The following is a 14,038-nucleotide window of genomic DNA, read 5'->3' as shown; positions in this document are numbered from 1 at the left end:
CTTCTTGAACACTTATTTTATCTTCTTTTGGAAGCATCATCCCAATTTCTTCATTTTAGTCTTTGGGACAGTTAATCACTGCACCCTGCTCCAGGGGTGGGCTCCTGTTACGTGGTGAGCATTGAAGGCTCCCTCCCTGGAATCCCACCCTCAGTAGGGTGAAGAAGTTGGAGAGGTATGCCAGGAGGAGGGTGATGATCAAGGTGGTCACTTAGAGCCCTTGGTTCCCGGTTTCACAAAACTATTAGAGAGCATCTTTCTAACCCTGAACATTTCCAGATCCTTCGAGTAGATTTTCTTTTTTGACCTTACTTTCTCAGAGCCACCTTCTCCGGCTTCCCAACGCAGTATCCTCATTGCTCAGGTCTTAGCGGATGTCAGTTTTATAGAGGTTTCTCTGACAGTCTTGTACAATACAGGCCCCTCTCTCAAATGCTTTTTTAGCACCCATTAAAATTATTTCAATTTTTCACTCTTTCTTTTGTACTGGTGATTGAAGCCAGGGGTGCTTTTCCACTGAGTTACATTTCCAGCCCCCCCTCCCTTTTTTAAGGGAAGGTCTTATTAACCTGCTAAGGGTCTTGCTAAATTGCTGAGGCTGGCCTTGAACTTGCAATCTTCCTGCCTCAGCCTCCTGAGTTGCTGGGATTCTAGATGTGCACCATCATGCCTGGCTCAGCTTTTCACATTTAAAATATGAATCATATTAGTAAATACAGTGAATCAAATTAATGAATTTTATGTTATCTTACATCCAAGGAATAAACACAATTTGATCATAGGTGGATTTTTTTAAGCTTTCCTAATTTTGTTTTCCCAATATTTTATTCAAGGTTTCTACATATTTAAAGTGAGATTGGCCTCTAATTTTTCTTACTTGTACTGTTTTCATTTAGTTTTGGTATAAGGTCATATTGCCCTTATGGAATTAGTTGGATATCTTTCCCTTTTGAATATGTGAAATAGGTAATAAACATTGGATTATCTGTCCCTTAGTGGTTTGGTGAACTCATCTTTAGAAACTTCTGGAGTTGAAAAGTAGATCTTACAAACATAGAAGGGAGAAGAGCAGAGGAAGGGAATCCAGGAGGAGGGAGGAGTGGAGAGAAAGGGGAAGAACTGGGAACTGAAGTAGGCCAAATTATTCTATGTGCATGTGAAATATGTCACATGCACATAGAATAATGGATCCTACTTTCATGAAGAATGCACGATTCAGATCAGTGTAGAAAAGGGAGTGGAGGAGAGGAGGGAAAGAAGAGGGAAGCAACAGAACAAATCATGTCATATACTGCTAAGAGCCACAGCCAAGTAATATGATGCATGGCATTTTTGGTTGAAAGGTGACGCCAGCAAGCCATTGAGATGATATGATTATGTTTAGATCTGCATTCATATGGATATTGGACTCCTGCTGTCCACCTCGGCCTGCTATGGGACTCCTGGAGAGTTCCCATTGGTTGGGGAAGTGCGGTAGGAGGGAATTCCAGAGGAGGGACTTCCTGTTGGGGTCCAGGAGAACGCCGCGTGGGTCAGTCGGCAATCTGGCCGGGAGCGTACGGGGCATTGGCGGCAGTTTCAAAAATAAAGTTTGTTCCTGCTTGAGTGGCTTGTGATTTGTGCCCAGCCAGACTGCGGTAATATACATATAGGAATACATCACACTCCAAATACAGTCACAGTTATGTGTATTTAGAATGTACTAATAAAAATTAAATAAATGAATAAAATTTAAAAACCTTCCAGAGTTGAGAATTTTGGAGGAAAGTTGCAGATGTATGACTAGTGTTTCAAATTCCTTAGCCTCATCAGATTTCCTACATTTTTTCATGTATTTAAGTTTAAAAACACTTTTTCTGCTGGGCGCCATGGTGCATGCCTGAAATCCCAGTGGCTTGGGAGACTGAGGCAGGAGGATCACAAGTTCAAATTCAGTCTCAGCAATGAGACACTAAGCAACTCAGTGAGACCCTGTCTCTAAATAAAATACAAAATAGGGCTGGGTATAGGCTTAGTGGTTGAGTGCCCCTGAGTTCATTCCCCGGTACCAAAAAACAGACAAAAAAAACCCAAAAAACAAAAAAAAACGCCACTTTTTCTGGAGAAGAGAAACTGAGAATCTTTTGAACTCCAATGGAAAGAATTCTTTAACTTTTTACCAAGAATTTCAAAAATTATTTTTCTGTTTAATTTTGACCATAATGTGAGGTACTAGAAAACTTCAGGGACACTATATGTCCACAGAATAGAAACTCTACTGCCTCAGAGCCATACTGTTAGATGGGTAGACACACAAACTACATGAAAAAGCAAGGGAACAAATCGCCCTAAGCCAACCGAGATACCCCAGTGACAGAATCCATTGATACCACAGTGGAAGAAATGTCAGAGAAGCAGTTTAGAATGTACATAGTTAAACTCACATGCAAACTAAAGGACAGCATAAGGAATGAAATCAGAGAGAAAATACAGGAAGTGAAAGATCACTTCAATAAAGAGGCAGAGATTCTGGGGGGAAAAAAAGCAAAATGAAGGAAACAATAAACTAAATTAAAAATTCAATGGAAAGTATCACCAACAAACTAGATCACTTGGAAGACAGAACCTCAGGAAATGAAAACACAATATATAATCTTGAAAATAGAGTCGATCACAGAGAGAAGATGGTAAGAAACCATGAATAGAAATTCCAAGAATTATGTGATAACATGATAGACCAAATTTAAGATTTATCAGACTAGATGAAGGTGTAGAGATACAAACCAAATGAATAAACAATACTTTCAATGAAATAATATCAGAAAAATATTCAGATCTAAAGAATGAAATGGAAAATCAAATACAAGACCCCAATGTACAAAATTACAACAGATCCACACCAAGGCACATTATAATGAGAATGCCTAACATACAGAATAAGGATAGAATTTTAAAGGCAGTAAGAGAAAAATATCAGATTATGTATAGAGGGGAACAAATGTGGATCTCAGCTGATTTCTCAACCCAGGGGGAAAAAAAAGTGAAAACCAGCAAAGGGAGGAACTACACTAAAGGATTAGTCAATAAAAGGAGAAACTAATTCAAATTAAAAACCAGAAATAAACCAAGATGACCGGGAATATAAATCATATCTCAAAAATAACCTTGAATGTTAATGGCCTAAACTCATCAATTAAAAGACATAGACTAGCAGATTGGATTAAAAAACAAGACCCAATAATATGCTGTCTCCAAGACACTCACTTCATAGGCAAAGACATCCACAGACTGAAGGTGAAAGAATGGGAAAAAAGCATCACTCACATGGATTGCATAAACAAGCAGGGGTTTCTATCCTCATACCAGATAAAGTGGACTTCAAGCCAAAGTTAGTCAGAAGGGACAAAGAAGGAGATTTCATACTGCTTAATGGAATTATACATCAACAAGACATAAAATCATAAATATTTATACCCAAACAATGGAGCATCTATGTACATCCAACAAACCCTTATCAATTTCAAGAATCAAATAGACAACAACACAAAAATACTGGGTAAATTTAACATAACTCTGTCGGCACTGGATAGATCCTCAGAACAAAAACTAAATAAAGAAGCTGTAGAAGTGAAAGATACAATTGATAATTTAGACTTAATTGACATATATAGAATATTTCATCCATCAATGACTGAACACACTTCACAGCAGCACATAGATCTTTCTCTAATATAGACCATATTATGTAAGTTATCACATATGTTGACATGGAACTGTAATAGTATCTTAATATACTTTTAGCTTCAATAGGGTTATTTTGATAACTCCCTTTCCATTGATATTAATTTTTGTGTTCTTGCTTTTTTCTTGATTAGACTTGTTTTTTTTTAATCAAATCTTAGCTGTATTATTTCTTCTCTATTTCATAGGCAGTAGGAAACTATATATTTGAAAATAATTTTATGGGGCTGTGGCTGTGGCTCAGCAGTAGAGCATTTGCCTAGCATGTGCGAGGCGCTGGGTTCTACCTCAGCTCCACATAAAAATACATAAATAAAATAAAGGTATTTTGTCCAACTACAACTAAATAATATTTTTAAAAGAAAAGAAAATAATTTTTGCAATTCTGGTCTCTTTTTTTTTATGCGAAGATAACCTCAACATTTTATTATCTTCATAATAAAACAAACAATGAAGCTAAGAACTGGATCACTTGGCACTTTCTCTTCTTATCTCCTCCCAGTTCAAAATGCTTGCATCTCTTAATAGCCAGCATTCTCTTAGATCTGCAATTAGGCTCAACACACTCAAGCCTCAGCACAATCTTCTTTGTAGTTTTAGCCTTTTTCCTGAAAATTGGCTTAGTCTGTCCACCATAGCCACTCTGTTTCCTGTCATACTGCCGCTTTCCCTGTGCATACAGAGAATCCTTGCCCTTCTTGTACTGTGTCACTTTATGGGGTTGGTGTTCACCACATTTCTTACAGAACGTCCGGCGGGTCTTAGGAATGTTCACCATGTTTGTGAAAGCGTTATCGGCAAGGAAAAAAAAAAAAACTGCCCACTTTATAATACAAGTTATAATTGTTCATCTGAGTACTGTTTCATCCCAGAGATCCTGATATTTTAAGCTTTTATTATTATTTAGTTCAAAGCACTTTTATTTACTTTTCTTTTTTTTTTTTTTTTTTTTTTTTAAATTTTTTATTGTGGGTTGTTCAAAACATTACAAATTTCTTGACATATCATATTCCACACTTTGATTCTAGTGGGTTATGAACTCCCACCTTCACCCCATACACAGATTGCAGATTCACATCAGTTACACATCCATTGATTTACAAATTGCCATACTAGTGTCTGTTGTGCTCCGCTGCCTTTCCCATCATCCACCCTCCCCCCTCCCCACCTCTCCCCTCCCCTCCCCTCCTCTCTCTCTACCCCCTCCACTGTATAACCCTGAGGGTCTCCTTCCATTACCGTGCAATTTACCTTCTCTCTCCCTTTCCCTCCCACCTCTCATCCCTGTTAAATGTTAATCTTCTTCTCCTGTTCTTCGTCCCTACTCTGTTCTTAGTTACTTTCCTTATATCAAAGAAGACATTTGGCATTTGTTTTTTAGGGATTGGCTAGCTTCACTTAGCATAATCTGCTCTAATGCCATCCATTTCCCTGCAAATTCTATGATTTTGTCGTTTTTTAATGCAGAGTAATACTCCATTGTGTATAAATGCCACATTTTTTATCCATTCGTCTATTGAAGGGCATCTAGGTTGGTTCCACAGTCTTGCTATTGTGAACTGTGCTGCTATGAACATCGATGTAGCAGTGTCCCTGTAGCATGCTCTTTTTAGGTCTTTAGGGAATAGACCAAGAAGGGGAATAGCTGGGTCAAATGGTGGCTCCATTCCCAGCTTTCCAAGAAATCTCCATACTGCTTTCCAAATTGGCTGCACCAATCTGCAGTCCCACCAGCAATGTACAAGTGTACCCTTTTCCCCACATCCTCGCCAGCACTTGTTGTTGTTTGACTTCCTAATGGCTGCCAATCTTACTGGAGTGAGATGGTGTCTTAGGGTGGTTTTGATTTGCATTTCTCTGACAGCTAGAGATGTTGAGCATTTTTTCATGTACTTGTTGATTGACTGTATGTCCTCCTCTGTGAAGTGTCTGTTCAGGTCCTTGGCCCATTTGTTGATTGGGTTGTTTGTTCTCTTATTGTCTAATTTTTTGAGTTCTTTGTATACTCTGGATATTAGGGCTCTATCTGAAGTGTGAGGAGTAAAGATTTGTTCCCAGGATGTAGGCTCCCTATTTACCTCTCTTATTGTTTCTTTTGCTGAGAAAAAACTTCTTAGTTTGAGTAAGTCCCATTTGTTGATTCTAGTTATTAACTTTTGTGCTATGGGTGTCCTATTGAGGAATTTGGAGCCCGACCCCACCGACTGTAGATCGTAGCCAACTTTTTCTTCTATCAGACGGCGCGTCTCTGATTTGATATCAAGTTCCTTGATCCATTTTGAATTCACTTTTGTGCATGGCGAGAGAAAGGGATTCAGTTTCATTTTGTTGCATATGGATTTCCAGTTTTCCCAGCACCATTTGTTGAAGATGCTATCCTTCCTCCATTGCATGCTTTTAGCCCCTTTATCAAATATAAGGTAGTTGTAGTTTTGTGGATTGGTTTCTGTGTCCTCTATTCTGTACCATTGGTCCACACACCTGTTTTGGTACCAGTACCATGCTGTTTTTGTTACTATTGCTCTGTAGTATAGTTTGAAGTCTGGTATCGCTATACCGCCTGATTCACACTTCTTGCTTAGCATTGTTTTTGCTATTCTGGGTCTTTTATTTTTCCATATGAATTTCATGATTGCTTTCTCTATTTCTACAAGAAATGCCATTGGGATTTTGATTGGCATTGCATTAAACCTATAGAGAACTTTTGGTAATATCGCCATTTTGATGATGTTAGTTCTGCCTATCCATGAACAGGGTATATTTTTCCATCTTCTAAGATCTTCTTCTATTTCTCTCTTTAGGGTTCTGTAGTTTTCATTGTATAAGTCTTTCACCTCTTTTGTTAGGTTGATTCCCAAGTATTTTATTTTTTTTGAAGATATTTTGAATGGAGTGGTTGTCCTCATTTCCATTTCAGAGGATTTGTCGCTGATATACAGGAATGCCTTTGATTTATGCGTGTTGATTTTAAATCCTGCCACTTTGCTGAATTCATTTATTAGCTCTAATAGTTTCTTTGTAGAGCCTTTTGGGTCTGCTAGATATAGAATCATATCATCTGCAAATAGTGATAATTTAATTTCTTCTTTTCCTATTTTTATGCCTTTAATTTCTTTCGTCTGTCTAATTGCTCTGGCCAGTGTTTCGAGAACTATGTTGAAGAGAAGTGGAGAGAGAGGGCATCCCTGTCTTGTTCCAGATTTTAGAGGGAATGCCTTCAGTTTTTCTCCATTCAGAATAATGCTAGCCTGAGGCTTAGCATAGATTGCTTTTACAATATTGAGGTATGTTCCTGTTATCCCTAGTTTTTCTAGAGTTTTGAACATAAAGGGATGCTGTACTTTGTCAAATGCTTTTTCCGCATCTATCGAGATGATCATATGGTTCTTATTTTTAAGTCTATTGATGTGGTGAATAACATTTATTGATTTCCGTATATTGAACCAGCCTTGCATCCCAGGGATGAATCCTACTTGATCATGGTGTACAATTTTTTTTATATGTTTTTGTATCCGATTCGCCAGAATTTTATTGAGGATTTTTGCATCTAGGTTCATTAGAGATATTGGTCTGTAGTTTTCTTTCTTTGAAGTGTCTTTGTCTGGTTTAGGTATCAGGGTGATGTTGGCCTCATAGAATGAATTTGGAAGTTCTCCCTCCTTTTCTATTTCCTGAAGTAGCTTGAAAAGTATTGGTATTAGTTCTTCTTTAAAGGTTTTGTAAAATTCTGCTGTATACCCATCGGGACCTGGGCTTTTCTTAGTTGGTAGTCTTTTGATGGTTTCTTCTATCTCCTCAATTGATATTGGTCTGTTTAGGTTTTCTATATCCTCCTGACTCAATCTGGGCAGATCATATGACTTAAGAAATTTATCTATGCCTTCACTATCTTCTAATTTATTGGAGTATAAGGATTCAAAATAGTTTTTGATTATCTTCTGTATTTCTGAAGTGTCTGTTGTGATATTGCCTTTTTCATCCCGTATGCTAGTAATTTGAGTTCTCTCTCTTCTTCTCTTCACTAGCATTGCTAAGGGTCTGGCGATTTTGTTTATTTTTTCAAAGAACCAACTTTTAGTTTTGTCAATTTTTTCAATTGTTTCTTTTGTTTCGATTTCATTAATTTCAGCTCTGATTTTAATTATTTCTTGCCTTCTACTTCTTTTGCTGTTGTTTTGCTCTTCTTTTTCAAGGATTTTGAGATGAAGTATGAGATCATTTATTTGTTGGTTTTTTCTTTTTTTAAGGAATGAACTCCAAGCAATGAATTTTCCTCTTAGAACTGCTTTCAATGTGTCCCATAGATTCCGATATGTTGTGTCTGTGTTTTCATTTATCTCTAAGAATTTTTTAATTTCCTCCTTGATGTCTTCTATAACCCATTGATCATTCAGTAACCTATTGTTCATTCTCCAATTGATGTATGCTTTTTCCTTCCTTCTTTTATCGTTGATTTTCAGTTTCATTCCATTATGATCAGATAAGATGCATGGTAATATCTCTACTCCTTTATATTGTCTAAGAGTTGCCCTGTGACATAATATATGATCTATTTTTGAGAAGGATCCATGTGCTGCTGAGAAAAAAGTGTAACTGCTTGATGTTGGGTGGTATACTCTATATATGTCAATTAGGTCTAGGTTATTAATAGTGTTATTGAGTTCTATAGTTTCCTTATTCAACTTTTGTTTGGAAGATCTGTCCAGTGGCGAGAGAGGTGTGTTGAAGTCTCCCATGATTATGGTGTGGTGGTCTATTAGACTCTTGAACTTGAGAAGAGTTTGTTTGACGAACATAGCTGCACCATTGTTTGGGGCATAAATATTTATGATTGTTATGTCTTGTTGGTGTATGGTTCCCTTAAGCAGTATGTAGTGTCCCTCTTTATCTCTTTTGATTAACTTTGGCTTGAAATCTATTTTATTTGATATGAGTATGGACACGCCTGCTTGTTTCCGAAGTCCATATGAGTGATATGATTTTTCCCAACCTTTCACCTTCAGCCTATGTATGTCTTTTCCTATCAAATGCGTCTCCTGTAGGCAGCATATTGTTGGGTCTTGTTTTGTGATCCATTCTACTAGCCTGTGTCTCTTGATTGGTGAGTTTAAGCCATTAACATTTAGGGTTATTATTGAGATATGGGTTGTTCTTCCAGCCATATTTGTTTATTTCTGTTACTAAACATTGTTTGTTTTCCTCTTTGATTGTTTCCCCCCCCCTTTACTGTCCTACCTCCCACTGTTGGTTTTCATTGTTATTTTCCATTTCCTCTTCCTGTAATACTTTGGCTAGGATGTTTTGAAGAGATGGTTTTCTAGCTGCGAATTCTTTAAACTTTTGTTTATCATGGAAGGTTTTAATTTCATTCTCCATCCTGAAGCTTAATTTCGCTGGATACACAATTCTTGGTTGGAACCCATTATCTTTCAGTGTTTGAAATATGTTATTCCAGGATCTTCTAGCTTTCAGAGTCTGTGTTGAAAGATCAGCTGTTATCCTGATTGGCTTGCCCCTAAATGTAATCTGCTTCCTTTCTCTTGTAGCTTTTAAAATTCTCTCCTTATTCTGTATGTTGGGCATCTTCATTATAATGTGTCTAGGTGTGGATCTCTTATGATTTTGCACATTCGGCGTCCTGTAGGCTTCTAGGATTTGGGATTCTGTCTCATTCTTCAAGTCTGGGAAGTTTTCTTGTATTATTTCATGGAATAGACTGCTCATTCCTTTGGTTTGGAGCTCTGTACCTTCCTGTATCCCAATGACTCTTAAGTTTGGTCTCTTAATGTTATCCCATATTTCTTGGATGTTCTGCTCATGGTTTCTTAACAGTCTTGCTGAGCTGTCTATGTTCTTTTCCAGTTGAAATACTTTGTCTTCATTGTCTGATGTTCTATCTTCTAAGTGTTCTACTCTGTTGGTAGTATTCTCCATTGAGTTTTTAAGTTGGTTTATTGCTTCCTGCATTTCTAGGATTTCTGATTGCTTGTTTTTTATAACCTCTATCTCCCTGTATAGTTGATCCTTTGCTTCCTGGATTTGTTTGCGTAATTCGTTGTCGAAGTGATCTTTCATTGTCTGATTTTGCTGTTTAATGTCTTCCTTGATACTCCAGATCATCTGAAGCATGTATATCCTGAATTCTTTATCTGACATTCCATCTGCTGCAGCTGTTACCTCTTCTAAAGTTGCGTTGACCTGCATTGCTTGTGGTCCTTTCTTTCCTTGTCTTTTCATACTGCTTGCGTATGTTTCCTGCAGGTGCGGGCGGCGGCTCTGCTCTCTCCTTATTCCAATTGGGGTGTCGTGGCTACCACGCCGGCAGGTCACTGGGCCTGTTCTGGGAGCTGGTGGCGGCTCTGTTCTGCCCCTACTCCAATTGGGGTGACGTGTCTGTCGTACCAGCAGGCCACTGGGCCTGTCCTGCTGGTCGGTCGCAGATCTGCCCACCTTTCGGGCACGAGTGGAGGCTCTGCTTTGCCCCTACTCCAATTGGGGTGTCGTGACTACCCCGCCTGCAGGATGCTGGGTCTGTTCCTGGCAAGGGAGGCAACTCTGCTCTGTCACTACTCCAATTAGGGTGGTGTTTGTACCCCGCCGGCAGGCTCCTGGGCCTGATCCGCCGGTCTGTTGTAGGTCTGCCTACCTTGAAGGCGCGGGCGGCGGATCTGCCCTGCCCCTCCTACCACGCCTGCGGACCCCTGGGCCTGATCTGCAGGTTGATCACTGGTCTGCTCACCCTGCGGGCACGGGTGGCGGTTCCGCTCCACCCCCACTCCAATTGGGGTCACGTGACCACCACACCGGCAGGGCCTGATCCGGGCGTGGGATAAGGATCTGCTCTGCCCCTACTCGAGTTGGGGTGACGTGTGTACCACACTGGCAGGCCACTGGGCCTGACCCGCCAGGCTGTCACAGGTCTGTTTACCTTGCAAGCGCGAAGGGCGGCTCTGCCCTGCCCCTCCTACCACGCCCATGTACTACTGGGTCGTGGGTCTGCCCACCTGGCGGGTGTGGGTGGCGGCTCCGCTCCGCCCCCTCTCCAATTGGGGTCACGCGGTCACCACGCTGGCGAGCCGCTGGGCCTGCTCCGGGGGCTGGCGGCGGCCCGGCTCCTTCCCTCTGGCTCGAGGACAAATTGAGGAGACTCGGGTGACTGAGCCTCACCCCCCTTACCAGGAGACCAACTGCTTATGTCACCGCTGGTATTGATGAAGATCTCTCCTCCACCGCTTTCTGCTGACATCAGATCTCTGCCATGTTGGTATCCTATGCGAATGGCAGCATTTCGTTCCCCTTGCCAGGCAACCCAAGCAATGGGTGAGTCCTGACCTGCCCTCAGCAGGACCCGGACCGAGACACAGTTTCCGCGGGCTCCTAGCCCCGGTCCAGGGAAGTTCCGGGAGCCGGAACTCGGCTGCTCCGTGCTCGGTGTAAGCTCCTATAAGTGTAGGCTCCAAGAAGCAGCCCCCGCGGGCTCAGTTCCGGGAGCCGGAATTCGGCCGCTTAGTGTTTGGTCTTATTTACTTTTCTTATGCCTTCTTCCTTGACCTATGAGATATTTCTAAGTGTGCCATTTAATTTTGAAGTAATTGACATGTGGGGGTCTGGTTCTATATCTTAAGGTGATAAATTTCTTTTTTTAATTAAATTATTCATTTATTCTAATTTGTTATACATGATGTCAGAAATGCAATTCATTTCATATTACACATATAGAGCACAATAAGGTGATTGATTTCTAATGTAATAATCATTCAAGGAACACAGTCTGCATCATTTCAAATTTTAAAATAGTAATGGAAATGCTTTTTATGTTGATCGTATTGTCAAAACTGATCAAATTACATATTTCAAATATGTGCATTTTATTGTACTTCAATTTTACCTCAATAAAGCTATGGGGAAAAACCCACTTTTTTTTAGTGGGGTGCAGTAGTCGAAGCCTGTAATCTCCAGTGACTCAGGAGGCTGAGTTAGAAGAATCACTAGTTCAAGTTCAGCCTCAGCAACTCAACAAGGTCCTCTGCAACTCAGTGAGATTCTGACTCAAAATGAAAAATAAAAAGGTCTGGGGATGTGGCCCAGTGGTTAAGCACCCCTGGGTTCAATTCCTGGTACCCCAAAACAAAACAAAACATTTTTCTAGCCAGGCACAGTGGTACAGGTCTGTACTTCCTAAATGATGGCAAGGTTGAGACCAGACTGAGCAACTGAGTGCAACACTGTCTTAACCAAAGGGGGAGGGCCGTTGGGATGTAACTCAGTGGTAAAGTACCCCTGGACTTTCAGTCTCTGGGACTGGAAAAATAATTTTCTTTCTTTAGAAAATTGTTCATTTGATATTTATTCATATTTATTATCTAAAGTTGATCATAGTATTATCTTAATTTTTAAAAACATATACATTCCATAGCCAAAACTTAATATCCTGTTCTGGTCATAGAACATAGATTATATGCAACCAGTTCTTTGGCATATGTTACAGTGAGGATGTAGGTCAGTAGCAGAGCACATTACCTCGCATGCACAAGGTCCTGGGTCCAATCTGGAATACTCCAAGTAAGAAGGTGAAAGGGGTGGGGGGGCTTGCCGTATGATATGATAGAATGCCATTTTGGGAAAAATTCCATATATGACTGAAAAAGAATTCAGAGTTTCCTATGTACTCTGTGTGCTGTCCAAACACTATATTCTTATTACAATGTTGTATGCTAGATTTATCAGTTGCTGAAAGTTGTATATAGAATTCTATTATGAGTGTAGGTTTGCTGAAGTTTCCTTATAAGATTGTCCATTTTTGTTTTAAATAGATGGCAGCTCCATTTCTACATGCACGTTGGTTCAAGATTGTCGTAACCTATTTGCAAAGTTTTCCTTTCATCATCATTTTTTTAAACAGATACAACATTTTTTGTACCTTTATTTTTTATTTGTTCATTTTTATGTGGTGCCAAGGATAGAACCCAGTGCCTCACACATACTAGGTAAGTGCTCTGCCATTGAGCCCCAGCCCCAGCCTCATCATCATTTAATAGTGGTGTATACTGGTAATAATGGTCTGGCCTCAGGTCTGTTTCCCCCTCACCCCATGGCAACACCAACGTGCTTGTGGTTACCTACTTCGAATACATTTCCCTCTCTTTTTACTAATAGCCTTTGGGTGGCCTTTACATTGTGGTACTGTGTCTCTTAAAAATGTCATAGAAGGCCATCTGCCCTTTCACTGGCAGGCCTGCTCCATAGCTGTGGTTTGTCCCCTGAGGTCCCGTGTTGGAGGCTCGGTCCTCTGCGTGGTAATGTGAGCAATGGTAGACACTTGGAGAAGAGGCTTCTTGGGAGATGGTTGAGTGGTGGGGGGCACTAATGTTCTGGTGGGGCCACATTTGTTCTGGGTGATTTAGAGTTGACCCTTCCGGGTTTCTGGTGTCCTGTCTTGCCCCTCGACCACTCTCACTTGCGGTCCCACCACAGTGATGCCATCGGGTGCGAGGTCCTCACTAGAGCCAGGCAGAAGCATGTGATGATGTTCCTGGACCTCCCAGCTGTGAGCGAAGGAAACCTCTCTTTTCATTCCTCCCCATCTCCAGTTTTTGTTATACCAGCACAAACAGATTAATACACATGAACCTTTTTAGAGATTATTGATGTATTTCTTTCATCTCTTTATTTCAGTCTTACTGAAATACAAATGACAAGTATGAATTTAAAATTGTATGCATTTAAGGTACACAACGTGATGTTTGATATATGTGTACTTTGTGAAATGATTACCACAATTGAGCTAATTAACATATGTCACCTCCCAAAGTGACCTTTATTGTGTGGTAAAAATTAACTTAAGACCTACTTTCTTAGCAGATTTCAAGGATGTAACATGTTATCGTTCAGTATTCAATCACCTTTTTTTCGTCCGTTCATGTGTCCAGGGACACTTAGGTTGATTCCACATCTTGGCTACTGTTGATAATGCTGCCGTGGGCGTGGGAGTGTGCATGTGTCTTAAGAGACCAGTTCCATTTCCTTTGCGTGTGCTAGGTGTGGTGGCACCTATAATCTCAGCTACTTGAGAGGCCGAGGTGCAGATTTGGAAGTTCAAGACCAGCCTGGGCAACATGGTCAGGAACCCACCTCAAAAAAAAGTTGTGTTTTTTTTGTCTTTGTTTTTGTTTTTTCCTTTTGAATACATATCGAGACCCAGAGTGAAAGTGCCAGATTGTAGGGCATTTCTATTTTTAACTTTTTGAGGAATCTCTACACTGTTTTCCCACTAACAAAAGGGTTTCCTTTTCCCCATAATCTTTACAGAATTTTTAGA

The 14,038-nt window shown here is 40.2% G+C and overlaps 1 protein-coding gene across 1 annotated transcript; it reads right to left on the bottom strand.

Annotated features, from left to right (window-relative positions):
• Positions 1-4,111: 4,111 nt before the first annotated feature.
• On the bottom strand, positions 4,112-4,507 carry LOC124090108 (large ribosomal subunit protein eL42-like). The gene has a single exon (XM_046440500.2). The coding sequence runs from the start codon at positions 4,496-4,498 to the stop codon at positions 4,154-4,156; it is 345 nt and encodes a 114-aa protein (XP_046296456.1). The 5' UTR covers positions 4,499-4,507; the 3' UTR covers positions 4,112-4,153.
• Between the last annotated feature and the right edge of the window lie 9,531 nt (positions 4,508-14,038).

This window comes from Marmota monax, unplaced genomic scaffold (genome assembly GCF_021218885.2).
Source record: "Marmota monax isolate L192 unplaced genomic scaffold, Marmota_monax_Labrador192_F-V1.1 WCK01_AAM20220418_F8-fsc00256, whole genome shotgun sequence".
Taxonomy (NCBI): Eukaryota; Metazoa; Chordata; class Mammalia; order Rodentia; family Sciuridae; genus Marmota; species Marmota monax.
The sequence above is the reverse complement of the archived record's forward strand: the minus strand, read 5'-3'. Positions and strand labels throughout refer to the sequence as shown.